Source organism: Rousettus aegyptiacus, unplaced genomic scaffold (assembly GCF_014176215.1).
Source record: "Rousettus aegyptiacus isolate mRouAeg1 unplaced genomic scaffold, mRouAeg1.p scaffold_m13_p_7, whole genome shotgun sequence".
Classification (NCBI taxonomy): Eukaryota; Metazoa; Chordata; class Mammalia; order Chiroptera; family Pteropodidae; genus Rousettus; species Rousettus aegyptiacus.
The window spans coordinates 21182897-21198319 of NW_023416310.1; the positions used below are offsets into that span (position 1 = coordinate 21182897).

General features: G+C 41.5%; 1 protein-coding gene across 6 annotated transcripts in view; it reads left to right on the forward strand.

Moving 5' to 3' along the window:
• The window catches only part of VIT (vitrin), a 91273-nt gene that overhangs the window by 38175 nt on the left and 37675 nt on the right, over positions 1 to 15423 (forward strand). For 5 of the 6 annotated variants that reach the window (XM_016162517.2, XM_016162516.2, XM_016162519.2 and 2 more), the window contains 3 exons: positions 81 to 237; positions 5437 to 5570; positions 9599 to 9676. In XM_016162517.2, coding sequence (XP_016018003.2) covers positions 81 to 237; positions 5437 to 5570; positions 9599 to 9676 — 369 coding nt within the window. Of the gene's footprint in view, positions 1 to 80; positions 238 to 4722; positions 4906 to 5436; positions 5571 to 9598; positions 9677 to 15423 lie in introns of those variants that run through there. The other variant, XM_016162522.2, reaches the window with a different exon arrangement.

Sequence of the window (15423 nt, forward strand, 5' to 3'; positions counted from 1 at the left end):
ACAGTTATGATCTAACGGAGTCATCCCATATGTAAGCTTAAACCACAAGATATAATTATGAGCTCATTTTGCATTCCCAGATGTGCCTCAGATCAACTGTGATGTCAAAGCTGGAAAGATAATCAATCCCGAGTTCGTCGTGAAATGTCCGGCAGGGTGCCAAGACCCCAAATACCACGTTTACGGCACAGATGTCTATGCGTCCTACTCCAGCGTGTGTGCCGCTGCTGTTCACAGGTGGGTAGCTCTGAGCTACTTAAGAATTAGCAATCGGGGTGGGGATGGGGAGCCCCAGTGCAGGGCTGCCTGATTTAACAAAAATGTACAAATTCGACTGAGCACCATATATTTCTTCTGGCACCCCTGGTCCATGGAATTGCACAGAAGTGGTGCGCGGTCCTGGGTCTCCTTTCACAGCACCCTGTGGAAAGGAGGACTGGCTTCTCTTGGCACCTTAACAAGGATGGGAGAATTCTACTCTTGCATGTTCATGCAAGGAAACCAAAGTCCTTGAGGATGTAAAGAATTTTTTTTTTTTTGTACTCGTATGTACTGAGCAAGGAAATAATAGGGGCCTGACTAAGACAGGCCCAGAAGATCGGAGAAGAAATGTCACAGCTATGGTGCTCACCTGAGACAAATGGAACAGGAAGAGTGAGAAGGAGGGTGAAAGGTGGGACTCCTTGGTCAGCTGTTGGTTCGGGATCCAGGAAAGAGAACAGGAAGCATGACATGCTTTAGACTAAGTCACTATCTAAACGAGAATAGGCAAAAGTGACCTTTGCAGAATTCTCATGCCTCTTTTTCTTAGGCTTGGAGTCAAAACATGGGAAATGTGTGTTTACTTAATATCTTTGCTAACAAGGCTAACATGTATGCATCAAGTGCCTTACCTATGTCATCTTATCTAACTCTCATGATTGCCCTATGTGTATCTACTACTGTTATTCACATCTTGAAGATGATGAGGTCGCATAGCTTTTCTAAAGCCCCACTATTAAAATTTAGTGTCAGTGTAGGAACTCGAACCCAAGTCCAGCACTCATGCTCCTAACCAACACCCAGCACTGTTTTGAGACATGGCTCCTGATTCATTGCTCAGCTACCAAATGCTGAATGGAGTCTCTGAATTATTCAGGCTGCTGGTATCTTTTTCCTTTACGTCAGTCAGTTGATTGCCCAGTTGTTTCTTTGCCAGAGAGAGGGGAGAAGGTATAAAATTCATTCCCTTTCAAGGTGTCTAGCCATTATCTTTTCTGAAATTTGGAGAGGCAGTGAGAAAAAAAAATTCTATATATAAACTAAGACTTAAGAATTACTAGTAGATTTTCTTGGCCATACTCCTCTTTTCCCTATCACTGCAGCAGGATAATGACCTAACTGGTTTTTCAATAGGAGCAGAGCTACGAAGGCTCTATTAAAGATAAATAATGGAATATTAAAGAAAAACAATATTAAATGTCGTTTCTTAACTCTGCTATGGAATTAAAATATTTTCCTTTCACTCTGAAATCAATTCCATGCGGAAAAGAAAGGGGTATACAAATCTACACACATGTGCATGGGCATGCCTCCCACACATACTTGTGCACATGTGCGTGCTCACATACATCCTTGCACACATATGCACTTGCCCATACAGCTCCATCGCATCAGCACTCCCCAGTCTGTGTCTGTGCAGACACTGACGTCTGCTGCAGAGGCTAAGTCTGTCTTAAAGTTGCCTGTTTTTTTCCAATTGTGATCAGAGATGGTTGGCACTTGCTTCCTTTGGCACTTGCTGGCACTCTCTTGCCTGTCTATGTTTCCCGTGCAGGACAGAGGCACATGAATTAATTTGATCTCACCAAAGATGTCATCATAATGACAGTAATCCCTACACTATGATTCCCTCCTTCTATAGGATTCATCCCAATCCTATAACACTGTTGTTAGCATTCACATTTATTAGAAGAGAAGCAGAGGCATAGGGAAGTTAATTAAATTGCTAGTTAGTTGTACATTCAGGATCAGAACTCACGTCCACTGACTTCCAGCCCAGAGCCTAGATAACACATTCACATAAGAACAGGAGGTCCCAGCACTGTACAAAGTGAGGACATGAGGGAGACCTGGACTTTGGAGCACTAAGAGCTGGCAAAGGCTTTATGATAGATGGACACGCCTCTGTGGAGAAAATAAGGGCCTTGACAAAGATCAGGACTCAGCAATCCCAGCAGCTGGGTTGGAGCCTAGGAACTTGCTGGGAGGAATACGGATGAGGGTTACAGAGTCAGAGGAGGAGAGCCTGACTGTTTCAAAAAACGAGTTTGCTACTTGAACAGTGTAGTGCCATTGTAGCTTCCTGGACCAGTGTCTGAGAGAGCAGGAAAGAAATATCCCTGTCCATGGGGAGGATGACTAGACATCTTCAGCGAAAACAGATACGAATTTTGGATACTATCTGTCACATATTTCATTACAGAGTCTGTTTTCAGAAGGTAGAATTTAAAAAATAGAAAGTGTGCATGGAACCTCCTGTCATTGCCCCGACAGAGCCCCCCACCATCAGAACTGGGAAGTTAGAGAGAGCATGCTATGGTTTAGACAATTAGGTTTAATATTCAGCTTAAAGGATTTAATATTCATACAATATACCATAATCAGATGTCTTATGAGTGATTCCCTTGAGTCTTTCAAACCAAAGAGATAAAGAACATATGAGACATCATATTTTGGCTCAGTCTTGTCCTGAACTAACCTCTGTATTTAAAGTGGGACCAAATGCTGAGGGGAGAGAGAATGGCTTTGAGATGGGCCAATAAAGAGGCCTTCTCCATGCAGAGCAGGCTTCCGCTAATTTCTGACCAGATGCCCTCCTGGAAATGACAGCAATTCAAAAGGGCAGCAAGTCCCTTACCTCTGAGCCAAGAAGCTTGCTCTCAGTTTATCCCAGTCCCCTGGAACCAGGTTGGGGAAGGAGGTAAACCCCAAGGCCATGTTCAGCCTCATGCAGGATGTCTGAGAAACACTAAGAAGTGGAATTGGATTTGCTCTTTCGGAGAATATATGTGAAGTACCACCAAATCAGGACAGGTACAAATGAGGTCATATTTATAGAAGTTCTCCAAACTACCGTGGCTCTGCCCCCATATGGTTCCTAAGTGGAACCACATCCTCTTTCAGGCTCTCTCCCTCCTCCAGTTATCACCCATGATGGTGGAGTGTCTGGTGCATTTTCCTTCTTGGACTGCTGACCTCTCCAGGGTCTGTCCTTCTCTAGGAGATGTCTGGGAACATCCACATCCTCTAGTTAAGTCCACAAGATGAGGCTTCACTCTCTTCTGCGAGCAGAACATCTCACGAGAACACAATAGGCCTTCATCTTCATCGGTCTGGGTTTTCAGTCTCACACGACCCTCACCAAGGACATCAGCAGTCCAGGCCAGCATGAGAACCCCCCTGGGCCCTCCCCAATCCCTTCAAACAGCCCGAGGGAAGCTCAGCACAGCCTCCCCTGCCCCTCCCCTCACTGTGAGTTGCAGCTACAGCCCTTCTCACTCTTAAACAAGAGCAAGTGCACACGTGCACACACACGTTTCCTCAATATGATGGACCATAAATCCAAAGACAAAATAATTTCTCTAGGGGAGAACAAAAGGGAGAGAGTTATGTTTATTTTCCCCATTAATTATAAAGGACCATGGGATAATTACTTTTCAATAATTAGAACTCTCACCTTACGCCAGTGGTATACTGGTAAATGTTTAACAACTGGCTCTTCAAAAAAGTTGGGGTTGTTGATTTACCAATTTTTGTGGTACAAATACTCCCACCATAGCTAATTTCAAGCTGTCAATGTGAAACGAACCCTCTCGCGCAGTCCTAAAAGCTTAACAATTGGCTTTCGAAAGACAGTATGAGCAGAGCCCGCACACCACCAATGGGCCTTCTGATATGGATGCATAAAACATCATCCTTTCCATAAGAAAATTTCAAATCTAGTTAAGAGATAAAAGTTACTCAAGAAATTTTTAGGAAATAGCACAAGACCAAATAAAATCAGAGTCTCAGTTGTGAGACAGGATTTTAAGGTGTTGCTAAGAAGGGGCCTAGCAAAGTTATGTCTGAATGAATCTCTGTGGAGAAGGTGTGAGGGATCACGTGACACAGCCTAGTCAGGCAGAAGTTGAAAACAGGTTCTCCAAAGCGAAAAAGAGCAGAATGAACAGAGACACATGAGTAAGAATCATGTCGCCTGTCAGGGATGCTGAGCCCAGCCTGGCTGCAGCCGGGAGAAGGGAGGTAACCTGATTCTGAGAGAAGAGAAAAGCAGAGTTGCAAAGATGTGAGGGAACGATGAGCAGTTAGTGTCAGGAGGTACCTGTGCTTTTGAATCCTGAGAGACATCTATGACCAAGGTGGACAAACCCAGGATTCCCAGTCGGTTCGTCCTGGGTTCAAATCGCTGCCTTGCAATTTACTAGTTCCAAAATTTGGAGTGAGTCACCTGACTTGTCCAAGCCTGTTTCCATGAACCGGGAGCAGCATTCCCTCCACTCCACGAATCACGTTTGCGGAGAGGACCCAGGGAGATGCCATATGTGGGAATGATTTTAAAGCAATTCACTGGTTTACATGTCAAGTATTATTACCCCTTTTTTTTTCCTTCTGGGTCATTGAGAAGTTGAGCATTGAAAGTTGCTGACTCACCATGAAGGTGGGAGAGCAGGAAATGGCGACTCTTATTTCTGGAGGGAAGGAAGGGTGTCGATGGGAACAATCTAAGTATGTTTTTAGCTCCTCTGTGCCATAAATTACAGATACCCAAAGGAGCCATTTCAGCCTCTGTGGTGAGGAAATGACAATACAAAAGTGATATTTAGGAACCAGAATGGAGCCCCTGTCTCACATAAAAGGAAAGAGGTAGATATTTCAGTTACTGTCATGTCAGCATCTAAAACCTTCGAAATCCTATAAATTAAAGAAACGGTTTCAGTCTTTAGAGACTCTTTTTAATCAGTTTAATTTAACTGTACACCTTCCTTCCTGGGCCCAAATAAAAGGAATAATTTGCTTTTTAAAGTGTCATATCACCCTTTGAAATAACTGGAGTCATTCGGTGGTGTCACAAAACCAAATTGAAAATTGTCGGGAAAGAAGTTTTACTTAAAAAAAGAAAAAAACTAGGGGGAATAAGGAAATGAAGGATGGTGACAAAGAGAAACTCCTGACTGAGCAATCAGGTCCTGTAAGAAGCAAAAGAATGACATCTGAACTGGGAGATCAGATGCTGGGCCCTGAGAAGGAGGGGTGGGCTGCAGGTCAAGATGAAACCTTTTCTTAATCATCTTTCATATCTCTATATAAAGACAGAGGCTTGTTGGATAGTCTATTGATCACATCAAACAATATTTTCTGTTCTTCAAAGAAAATTTTTTTTTTCTCTCTTTATAGTGGTGTGCTTGATAATTCAGGAGGGAAAATACTTGTTCGGAAAGTAGCCGGACAGTCTGGCTATACAGGGAGTTATTCCAATGGCGTCCAGTCCCTGTCCCTCCCACGGTGGCGAGAATCCTTCATCATCTCGGGTAAGCCTGCGCACTGGGGAAATATCCTGCTATACAAGGGCACTTGGATCAAGTGACCTCACAGGATGAAATGTGTTCTTTTCAATGTGCTGTTAGTTTTAATTTATGGCCCACCTCACTTCATAAAAATCTGAAGCATTAGTTCTTCTGATAATTAGGATCATGAAACAATGAATTATAATTACAGCGATAAATCACTACCAAGTCCAGAAATATTAAAAGGCTCCAATTACTCATTTTAAACACACTGCAGCTATCTATAAGTCCAATCAAACTTTCTAATTAAGTGAATTACATTTAAGAACTTGGGTTTTTGAAATACTCCTTTTGTTAGGCCCAATGAGTCTCATATCTAGAACCTCATTCCTTGAATTTTTCTGGGAAATGAACAGATAGGGACATAGGCTCTTGGAGAACTGAGCTCCAATTTTGATATTTCTTTTTATTTAATAATTGTTTCACTAGTCAATCAGTTCTATCTAGTGCCATAGAATTTTTGTAGATAATTATTTTTATTCTTTACCCTCTTTTCCAAAGATGTAATGTCACTGAGCTAATGACTGGTGTGATTTCACAGTGAAAAGGTAACCAAATATCTTTGTACTATCAAGACTCCTTTCCTTTTTTATATTTGTGAATTTCTCCAACATTTTGAAAAATTTTTAACTTACAGAAAAATTAAAAGAATATTACAATGAATACCTATATTCCCTTCACCTGGATTCACCAATTGTTAATATGTTGCTACATTTGCTTTATTTATCTACCTATCATTTATCTATTTTTTTTGTTCAGAACCATGTGAAAATAAATTCAGGCATCATGACACTTTATCTCTCTCAACAGTTCAGCACACATCTTGTTAGAACAAGAACATTTTCCTAAATAACCACTATACCGGCATCATATCTAAAAAAATAACATTGATACAATAATATTATCTAATAAATAGTACTTATTCACTATCTAATTATCCTAAAATAGTCTTCATAGTAATTTCTTCTTCTTTTTGGATCCACAATCCAATCAAAGAGCAACTATTGCATTTAGTCATCATGTCTATTCAGTGTCCTCTAACCTAGGACTGTAACTATCTTACCACACTATGTTTTTTGGTCATGAATGGCAATGGCATATTTGGAGTCCCAGCTAGTTGTCTAGTAGTATGTCGCACTATCTGGACCACATATATGTCTAGTAGTTTCCTCATCATTTCATTCAGGTAAAATATTTTGACAGGGATACTGCTGAGGTAGTATCGTAGCAGATCCATTATGTCTTATCACAACGCCCTTATCAGGAGGCACATAATGTCAGTTTGCGCAATTGTCGGTAAGACTAAACTTGATTACTTGGATAACTTTACAATCTCCCTCCATGGTGAAGATACCTTGTAATTAATAAGCAATTTGCAGGGCAATACTTCCCAACAGCGTGAATAGCTTGTTTCCTAAAAAATTTCACTCAGCAGTTTTGACAATTATTAATGATCCTTGATGTAGCAAAAATTACTTTAGTAATTGCAAAATTATAGTTGTTCCAATTCTGTCATTCTTTCACATTTATTAGCTAGTATTCTTATATAAAGAAGAGATTTCCACTCCTCTTCACACTTAGGGTTCCAATTAGACTGGTTTCTAAGTCAGATAGTGGATAGTCGGCAACCACAGTACAGTGAGGTTCGCCTTGTAACAAAGAATTCATAATAAGGGTCATGTGAAAACGCTAATAATGTCTACAATGCAAATTTGTTGAGCACAGAGAGAAATATAATCTCCACATAGGTGTTTACCAAGTAGCTCTCAGTGAAATAAGAATATTTTGATCTAAAGTACTTAGCTAGTGATTCAAGAGTCCCAATAGAGGTTTAAAAGAAAAATTAATTCCACGAGGGTAGAGATGTTTGGGGATTTTAAATAGAAAGCAATCTGCTGAGATTATTTCCTACGAATATCAGCTTTCATTCCACCTAGCGACATTTAACCGAAAACACTTTTGTGGCCAATGATATAAAACGTTTGTGCTTCTGCGATGACTAGGAGCATCTTTCAAATGGATGAGTTAGAAAAGTGCACCGCAGTGTAAGGGTATCTACTGACTGGCGGCCACCCGCACTCTGCATGGGTCAGAAGCTCACCGCCAACAAATTTCACCCAATCACGTCAGAACCCTCGTCTGAAGGTTCAGATACTTCTAGACTATTTTCAAGGCTTTTATTTCTCATTTTTACATGTCACTGTACTCCTGTAATTCATTCGCTTTGGTTTAGGAGAGGGGCAAAAGGGAAGCTGTGCATTTTTAGTCAGCACGATCTTTCCTAAGCCCAGGGATGAGAAGTGTCGGAAAGGGACCTCCTAAAACTGCCCATTTGCTTTTTGACCCCCATTTTGGAAAACTGAGCTCACGCCCCTTTTCCTTTTGAACAGAAACGGAAAGAACCATAGGATTTTAGATGTAAGAATAGGAAATAGAGACAATGTCTCTGCAGTGCTTAGTTGATAAAGTGAGGCCACAGCCAAGGGCCTTCTTTGGATCTTAAGTAACCCTAATTGTTGTCTGTCTGGAGCAGGCCCAAGGGTGGAGGACCTGGAAATGGCAAACTCTGCTCCCAGGTGACTTTAATAAGATGAAGTAACTCAAGCCCAAACCTTTTGCCTCATTCCCACTCTGAGTGATACCAGAATAACCTTTTTGCATCTCTATGATAATATATAGCTCTAAAATTTTTTTTTTCATTAGATCCTACATCATTATATAGTGGGTTGGTCCATATCATTGTCCATATTTTGTGAATGAAAAAGAGAGAGAGAGTCTCAAAGATTAAGGCAGTTAACTAATGGTAAAATAGAAACAGAAACCTATATATTTTTACTCTCAGTTTCAAGCCTTTCCTGAGACCCTGTTATTCTTTCTGCTTCATGACCCTATGATCCTTTGTGCCAATAGAGTGTTTGGCAAAATCACACGCTAAATCCTGTTCCACCTCCTTGGGCTCTCCACCTGACACTCCTCACCGTCCCTTCCCAAGCTCCATCCTATTCTCTAAGGTTGAGAGTTAAAATGCTTTTGTTATTAAATGGGGATATTGGATAACATGCGAGACACCCCTCCCAAGGGTATTTGAATGCAACAGAGATCTAAGCACTAAGATATTCCTTTAGTGAATAAATATTTCCTGAGCATCTACTACAGGTCAGACAGTGTCTAGGCACTGGGAATTCAACAGTTAAGAGGTGAGACAAATTACCTGCCTTTGGGGGTGTTTACATTCAGGGACAATTTCCATTTCTTTGTGGAACAAGGTGTCCACAGCGGAATTTCAGGCATGACCTCACGGCGGAGGAAGACTGTGGGCAGCAGCCTTCTCAGGCAATTTTCAGAGATATCAGGCTTGGTACTTGCTTACCCAGCTCCATCACTTGATTGACATTGTTTCGCATGCCTCCATTGTCTCCAGGACCTATATACATTAGCAGTCCCTCTCCTCACCTGGCATACAAACCCTCTCTCCCCGGGTGGGCAACTAATGCTTATTTCCAAGGCTGATCTACCTTTACCTACTTTCAGCTGTGCCAGTGCCATGGAATTCAAATGGATCCCACAGGGTCTGTGAAAGTAAGATGTAGCCATTCATGCATAGCCAGCCTGTGGCCAAAGCTCTCCGGCATCTAAAGGAGAAGATGGGGAATATTTTACATCCATCTACTGACCTAATTAAACTTTTCAAGCCCCATGCATGAACACCTCAGCTTCCATGTCACATCTTCATGGGAAAAATAAGCGTTGCTAATGTTAACGCTGAGTCATGGAGATTTTATTACTTCCTTTCTAATATTAATAAAACATAGGCTCTACAGGAAAACAAAATGCCACTTGACTTTCTTATTGTAATCAACAACTCGGTGTGGGGGAGACTGATTTAATTGAACTCAAGAGATAAATTGGAAGGAGGAATCATCTTAAGTGAACAGAACCATCTAAAACCTCTAGTTCTACAAATAAATTATATATTTTTTTCTCTTTTGCAGAAGGTAAACCCCCAAAGGGTGTAACCTATCCATCGGCTCTTACATATTCATCGCCTAAAAGCCAAGCTGCCAAAGCAGGCAAGTGTTCATGAGTGATTTCATCTAAATCTTCTGAATTCGTAAACACACAGTACTGTGTTTTAGAAGATAGTGTAGAAATTAACATCTAAACTGGTCAAGCTCTACTGACTCTAGTAATACTTTAACAGATGCCAGGAACATGGGCATAAAAATCAATGGGATCAGATGGCTGGGGCTGAAGAGTGAGGTTTTTAATTTTTTTGTTTGTTTTTGTTTTCGCATTTCCAAGATTGTCTCTGTGTTTGTGCCATTTTCACTCAGAATAACTGTTGTCTTAAATTTTATTGTATTACTAACTTTAGAAGATGACATGACATTCTGTTTGGAAATATTTCCTGGCAGCTGAAAGGGAAAAGGCTGTCTCCACTTAGGTATGAAATGAAGGGAAGTGAAGAGAAGGATGTGGCTTATGGGCTAACAGCAAGTAGCTAATCTGAATAACCCAAGCCAAAGATACGCTATCCCTGAGGTTGTGATGACCCAACTTCACGCAAACCACAAAAGGGGAACAGGGAGAAAATACCTTTTTCTAAGTTTCTATGTTAAAGTGGGAACTGTGCTATGTAATATTGTGTCATTAGTGGTACTTTGGTTTCCCACATAAAGAGAAGCTGTGAGTTGCTTTATAACGGGACTTTGCATTGTTTCCAGAAACTTAATGGATTAGCTCATTGTGTTCATGTACTTAAGGTGAACATGACTTAAGAATAGTGATAGAAGGTAGCATTTATTGAGGATTTACCGTGTTCTAAGAGCTGATTATTGTGTTTAATCAACCCAACAACACCATGGGTATGTACTATTCTTACTTAGCCTTAATTTACAGTTTGAGTACATTGCAGCACAGAGAAGTTTAGTAGCTTGCCCTATGCCACACAGCAAGTAATAGCAGAACTGAGAATCAAACCCAGACATTCTGGATCTAGAAACCTCTCTGTATACCATTATGCTGTTTTTGTTTTGTTTTGTTTTATTGTTTTGTATTTAATGCTAATAACAACATCTCTGAAGAATCCTCATTTGAGAAGTCTTGGTGTATAAACAGGAAATGTTTTTCATCCCCGCCCCCCCCCCCCATTACTGCTCCAACTATATCTTTAATGACACTAATTATTCCAGTAACCGGGACTTGCTTTGGTTTTAGTGCAAGGATAGAGCTCTTCCCCATCCCACCCCCCAAGCTGGCAGTGGATTGTGAGGGCTCATAGAGCATTTCAGAGATACTGCCTGTCTTCTTTGGTGTGGGCATGGAGAAGAATGGGTGACAGAGGTCTCCTTAAGTGACTGGCCAGCCGATGGAGGGAGAGTATTCCTGACCTCTCTGTTGTCTCATCTAGGTTAGCGGTTCTCAGTGATTTCTAAGTAGGTGACATGTATGGATATCTTGGGCTTAGGCGACAGTGTTCAGCTAAATCTTGGCTCTCTAGTGAGGGGCCAGAGATCTGAGTTAGGTGTCCCATGCCTCAGCCAGCAGCCTCCTGGGCAGTTCCTTCACACAGAACTGTGGGAATGGCTGGGGTTCTCTTCTTCCCCTCAGGGGTCTGAGTGGAACTAGGATGGGTGAGATCACCTTTCTCTTCCCATTTCACTTCACCTTTGGCCTTCTAAGTCCTGCAGGCCTGAGCCCCTCGAGCAGTAGCCCTTCCTCTTACAGAAACAATCTCTATGTTCAAGTTAGTCCCCCAACTTCAGGGGACACATGTCAAGCACCTTTATCTTTATCCTGAGAGAGAATATTGCTAGACTCCAAGAATATGCCCCCCCCCCCCAAACTTTCTCTGCAAGCTCTGCTCCTGCAGTGTACCAGGTGGGCCTGTGGGTGCTGCTGCTTAGAAAGATCGGCAGGAGCGAGAGGCCCATCACCCCTCCCTGCAGGCTCTTGTGGTTGGTGAGTGAGTCTCTTGATACCCCTTCATTTGGCTTCGAGAGGACAAAGTGTGAAAAAAGGGAGGGACGATCCTCTCGCCCTGAAATCTCTTCTCCCCAAAATATGGCTACTGACCTCTCCCCTTATTCTGTTTTTTTTTTTTTTTTTTTCCCCCTTCTGCTGACTGTCCTGGGTGAGGTGGGGCTGATGATTGTGCAGGTTTGACTAGAGTGGCCCCACCTGTGGGAAGTTCAGTGGCGCCTCTCCTCATTTAGAACAGGGGTCCTGGGGCCTTGTGGCTTCAGCTTTGGGCCTTATCCAGAATCCACACAACAGCAAGAGTCCCTTTAACCTCTGTGACTATGGCTATCAATGATCAAGTGTTTTCTCTGTGCCAGACACCTGTACTACACAGTGACCCTGAGGCAGAGTGCCAGGGTCACCCTTTCAGCAAAGGAAGCTGACCCTTGGAAAGGTTGAATATCTTGCCCAAGGGCACCATTCCAACCTGCCCATGTAGCATTCAAATGCTGATTGTATCCCCTCAAAGAAGGGAAAGTTATGGGGAGAGAGGAGGAGACGGCACTATAGCCAAATGACAGCTTAGATTATAAAATCCATTTGATTTCTACATTCTCCACAGCAAAGATCAGTTCCAAAACTTCTCTATTTGCCCCAAGCACCATGGCCTGGCTTACCATAGTTCGCCCATGTGCCTGAGTCACTGATGTCCAGCAGGAGTAAGGGAGGGCCAGGCAGCCCTTCTTGCATGTTGATTTAAAATGAGCAAAAGCCATGGCTAGAATATCAACTATGTGTTGCTGATGTCACTTGTCCCCCTCTAACAAATCATCTCAACCTTCCATGACACTTTTACCGGGTGTTAGTATCGTATTACAAGATCATTTATAGTTGTCAGAGTGGGAAAAATTAAGTTCATTCATTCATTCAATAATCATGTATTGAGCACCTTCTATGTAACAGACCCTAAACTATAAGGATTTTAACATAAAGGGGACATTTAGGGTCTCATTCAGCTTCAAAATAGAGGAACATCTCTTTAAAGTTATAGTCCTACCATGGAGTGAATTTCACCAACTCGAATAAAACATTCCGGTGAGAATTGGAAAATGGTGGCCTCCTTTGTTGCTACTCTTTCTTAAATGATAAAATTCCTATAGAAATTGGGGGAACCAGAGGAGATGTCAGCAGCTGTTCAAGTCTCCGCGTGCCCCTATAAAATGCTTCCTGATCTCTCCAAGAATGTGAGTTAACAGGCAGATCAGGTTAGGATGACCCCCTCACCCAAAGCATAACAACTTTCTTCCAAGAGAAATTCTCTCACTCAAAAAATGGAAAGCATCTTGATGCCCTGTGCATCTCCTGCTGAAGACAGACATTTCTGAAATTTAAATGCTGTTCCTCCAGGCAGTAAACAACCACAGGCAGGCAGCTGTTATGTGGCTAGAGCCTCAAGCTACTCTGAGCTAAATAAAAACAGGTGAGTGTTGGGTTGTAGAAGTTAAAGCTGGAAAGGCACATGGCTGGCATAGCAACAAGAGAAGAGAAAGCAAACCTTTATTCAAGGATGCTGAGCAAGAGTGTCAGGAAAACCCCCGTCTGGCTCCCTTTGACCAGCTACCCCTGCCACAGAAGAAAATCAAGTCCAAGTTTATGGTAGTAAGTATGACTTCCCAGGAACCTTTTGCCCTCACTGCCTATACCCACCAAAGCCACCTCTTCCCTTTGTCTTGAGGGTAAGACTGCTTCTATCAGAATGCTAGAGAGACCACCCTCTGACGGAATCCACATTCAGGAATCTTGAAGCTACTCATGACTTGGTTTCCCCTTTGTTTCCCTTTTGAAGAAAAAGGTATAGAATTTGGAATCAAACAAGTGTGGGCCTAGATCCTGGCTCCACTATCTATTATGTTTGTGACCTAAGACACATTTCTGGACCTCTTAGAAAATCTGTTTCTTATCTTAAATATGGGGATACTTAGATCAACCTCTAGGATTATGATTAAGGTTCAAATGCAAATGCTTATGTAAAAGAGGCCTTCATAGTATCTGGCACATAGCAGTTTCTCAGTGAATATTAGATTTCCTGCCCTCACGTGTAACTATGAGGCACGTAATGAGCCAGCATAGGACGAGCCTAGGAAACTAATACAGATGCTGGCAAAACCCTCATTATAGAAGCTGGCATAACCCCCGTGGGGTCCAGCAGGCATTTGTTCCCTCCTAGGACTGGGGCACTCTTCACTTGGGGGACCATTTTGTATCTCCTTCTGGCACAGAGCCATGGTTCTGAAGACAATCCCCAATGCCCACTGGGTAGCCACTTGCTCTGGAGCTCAGAGCGAGTGAGTACATCAGTGAGAGCAAACCTAATGAAGCATGTGCAGGACCTACACACTGTAAACTATAAGACATTATTAAAGGAAATTAAAGAAAACACAAAGAAATGGAAAGATATTCCACGTTTATGGATTGGAAGAATCAACATAGTTAAAATGACCTTATTACACAAAACAATATACAAATTTAATACAATCCCTGTCAAAATCCCAACGGCATTTTTTAAAGAAGTAGAACAAAAAATAATCAGATTTGTATAGAAGCACTAATGACCCTGTATAGCCAAAAATAAACCCTCATGTATATGGGCAAATAATTTTTGACAAAGGATCCAAAAACATACAATGGAGAAAGGAAAATCTCTTCAATAAATGGTGCTGGGAAAATTGGAAAGCTTCATGCAAGAGAATGAGATTAGACTCCTCTCTGTAACCATACATCGAAATTAACTCAAAATGGATCAAAGACTTGTATATAAGACCTGAAACAAAAAATAGCATAGAAAAAAACATAGATATTAAACTCATGGACCTTGGATTTGAAGAGGATTTTATGACTTTGACCTCCAGGCAAGGGAAGTAAAAGCAAAAATAAATAAATAGGACTATATCAAACTAAAAAGCTTTTGCAGAGCAAAAGAAACCATCAACAAAGCAGAGTCAATCATCTGAATGGGAAAAGATATTTGCAAACAATGCCTCTTATAATGGTCTAATATCTGAACTATACAAAGATCTCATACAACTCAACAAAAAAAAACAAACGATCCAATTAAAAAATGGGCAGAGGACCTGAACAGACACCTCTGCCAAGGAGACATACAAATGGCCAACAAACATATGAAAAGATGCTCATCCTCACTAGCTATTAGAGAAATGCAAATCATTAGAATGGCTATTATCAACAAGACAAGTAATAACAAGTGCTGGAGAGATTGTGGGGAAGAAGGAACCCTCATACACAGCCGGTGGGAATGCAAATTGGTACAAATAGTATGGAAAGCAGTATGAAAGTTCCTCGAAAAATTAAAAATAGAATTACCCTATGAGCTAGTAATCCCTTTTCTGGATATTTACACCCCAAATTTAAAAACATTTACAAAGATATATGCACCCCAATGTTCATAGCAGCATTATTCACTGTGGTCAACACATGGAAACCAAAGTGTCCTACAATAGATGATTGGATAAAGATGTGATACATACATACAGTGGAATATTACTCAGCTGTAAGAAAAGATGAAATACTGCCATTTGCAACAACATGGGTGGATCCTGAGATTATCATGTTAAGTGAAATAAACCAGACAAAAAGTTGAGAACCATATAGTTTTACTCATATGTGGAATATAAAATTGAAAGCAACAAATGGACAAGACAAACAAGCAGAGACTTGAGGACTCGGATAGCAGTTTAGTAATTACCAGAGGATAAGGGGAGAAGGGAAAGATACATAGGGGTAGAGAGGGTCAGATATATGGTGACAGAAGAAAATCTAACTTTGGGTGGTGAACACG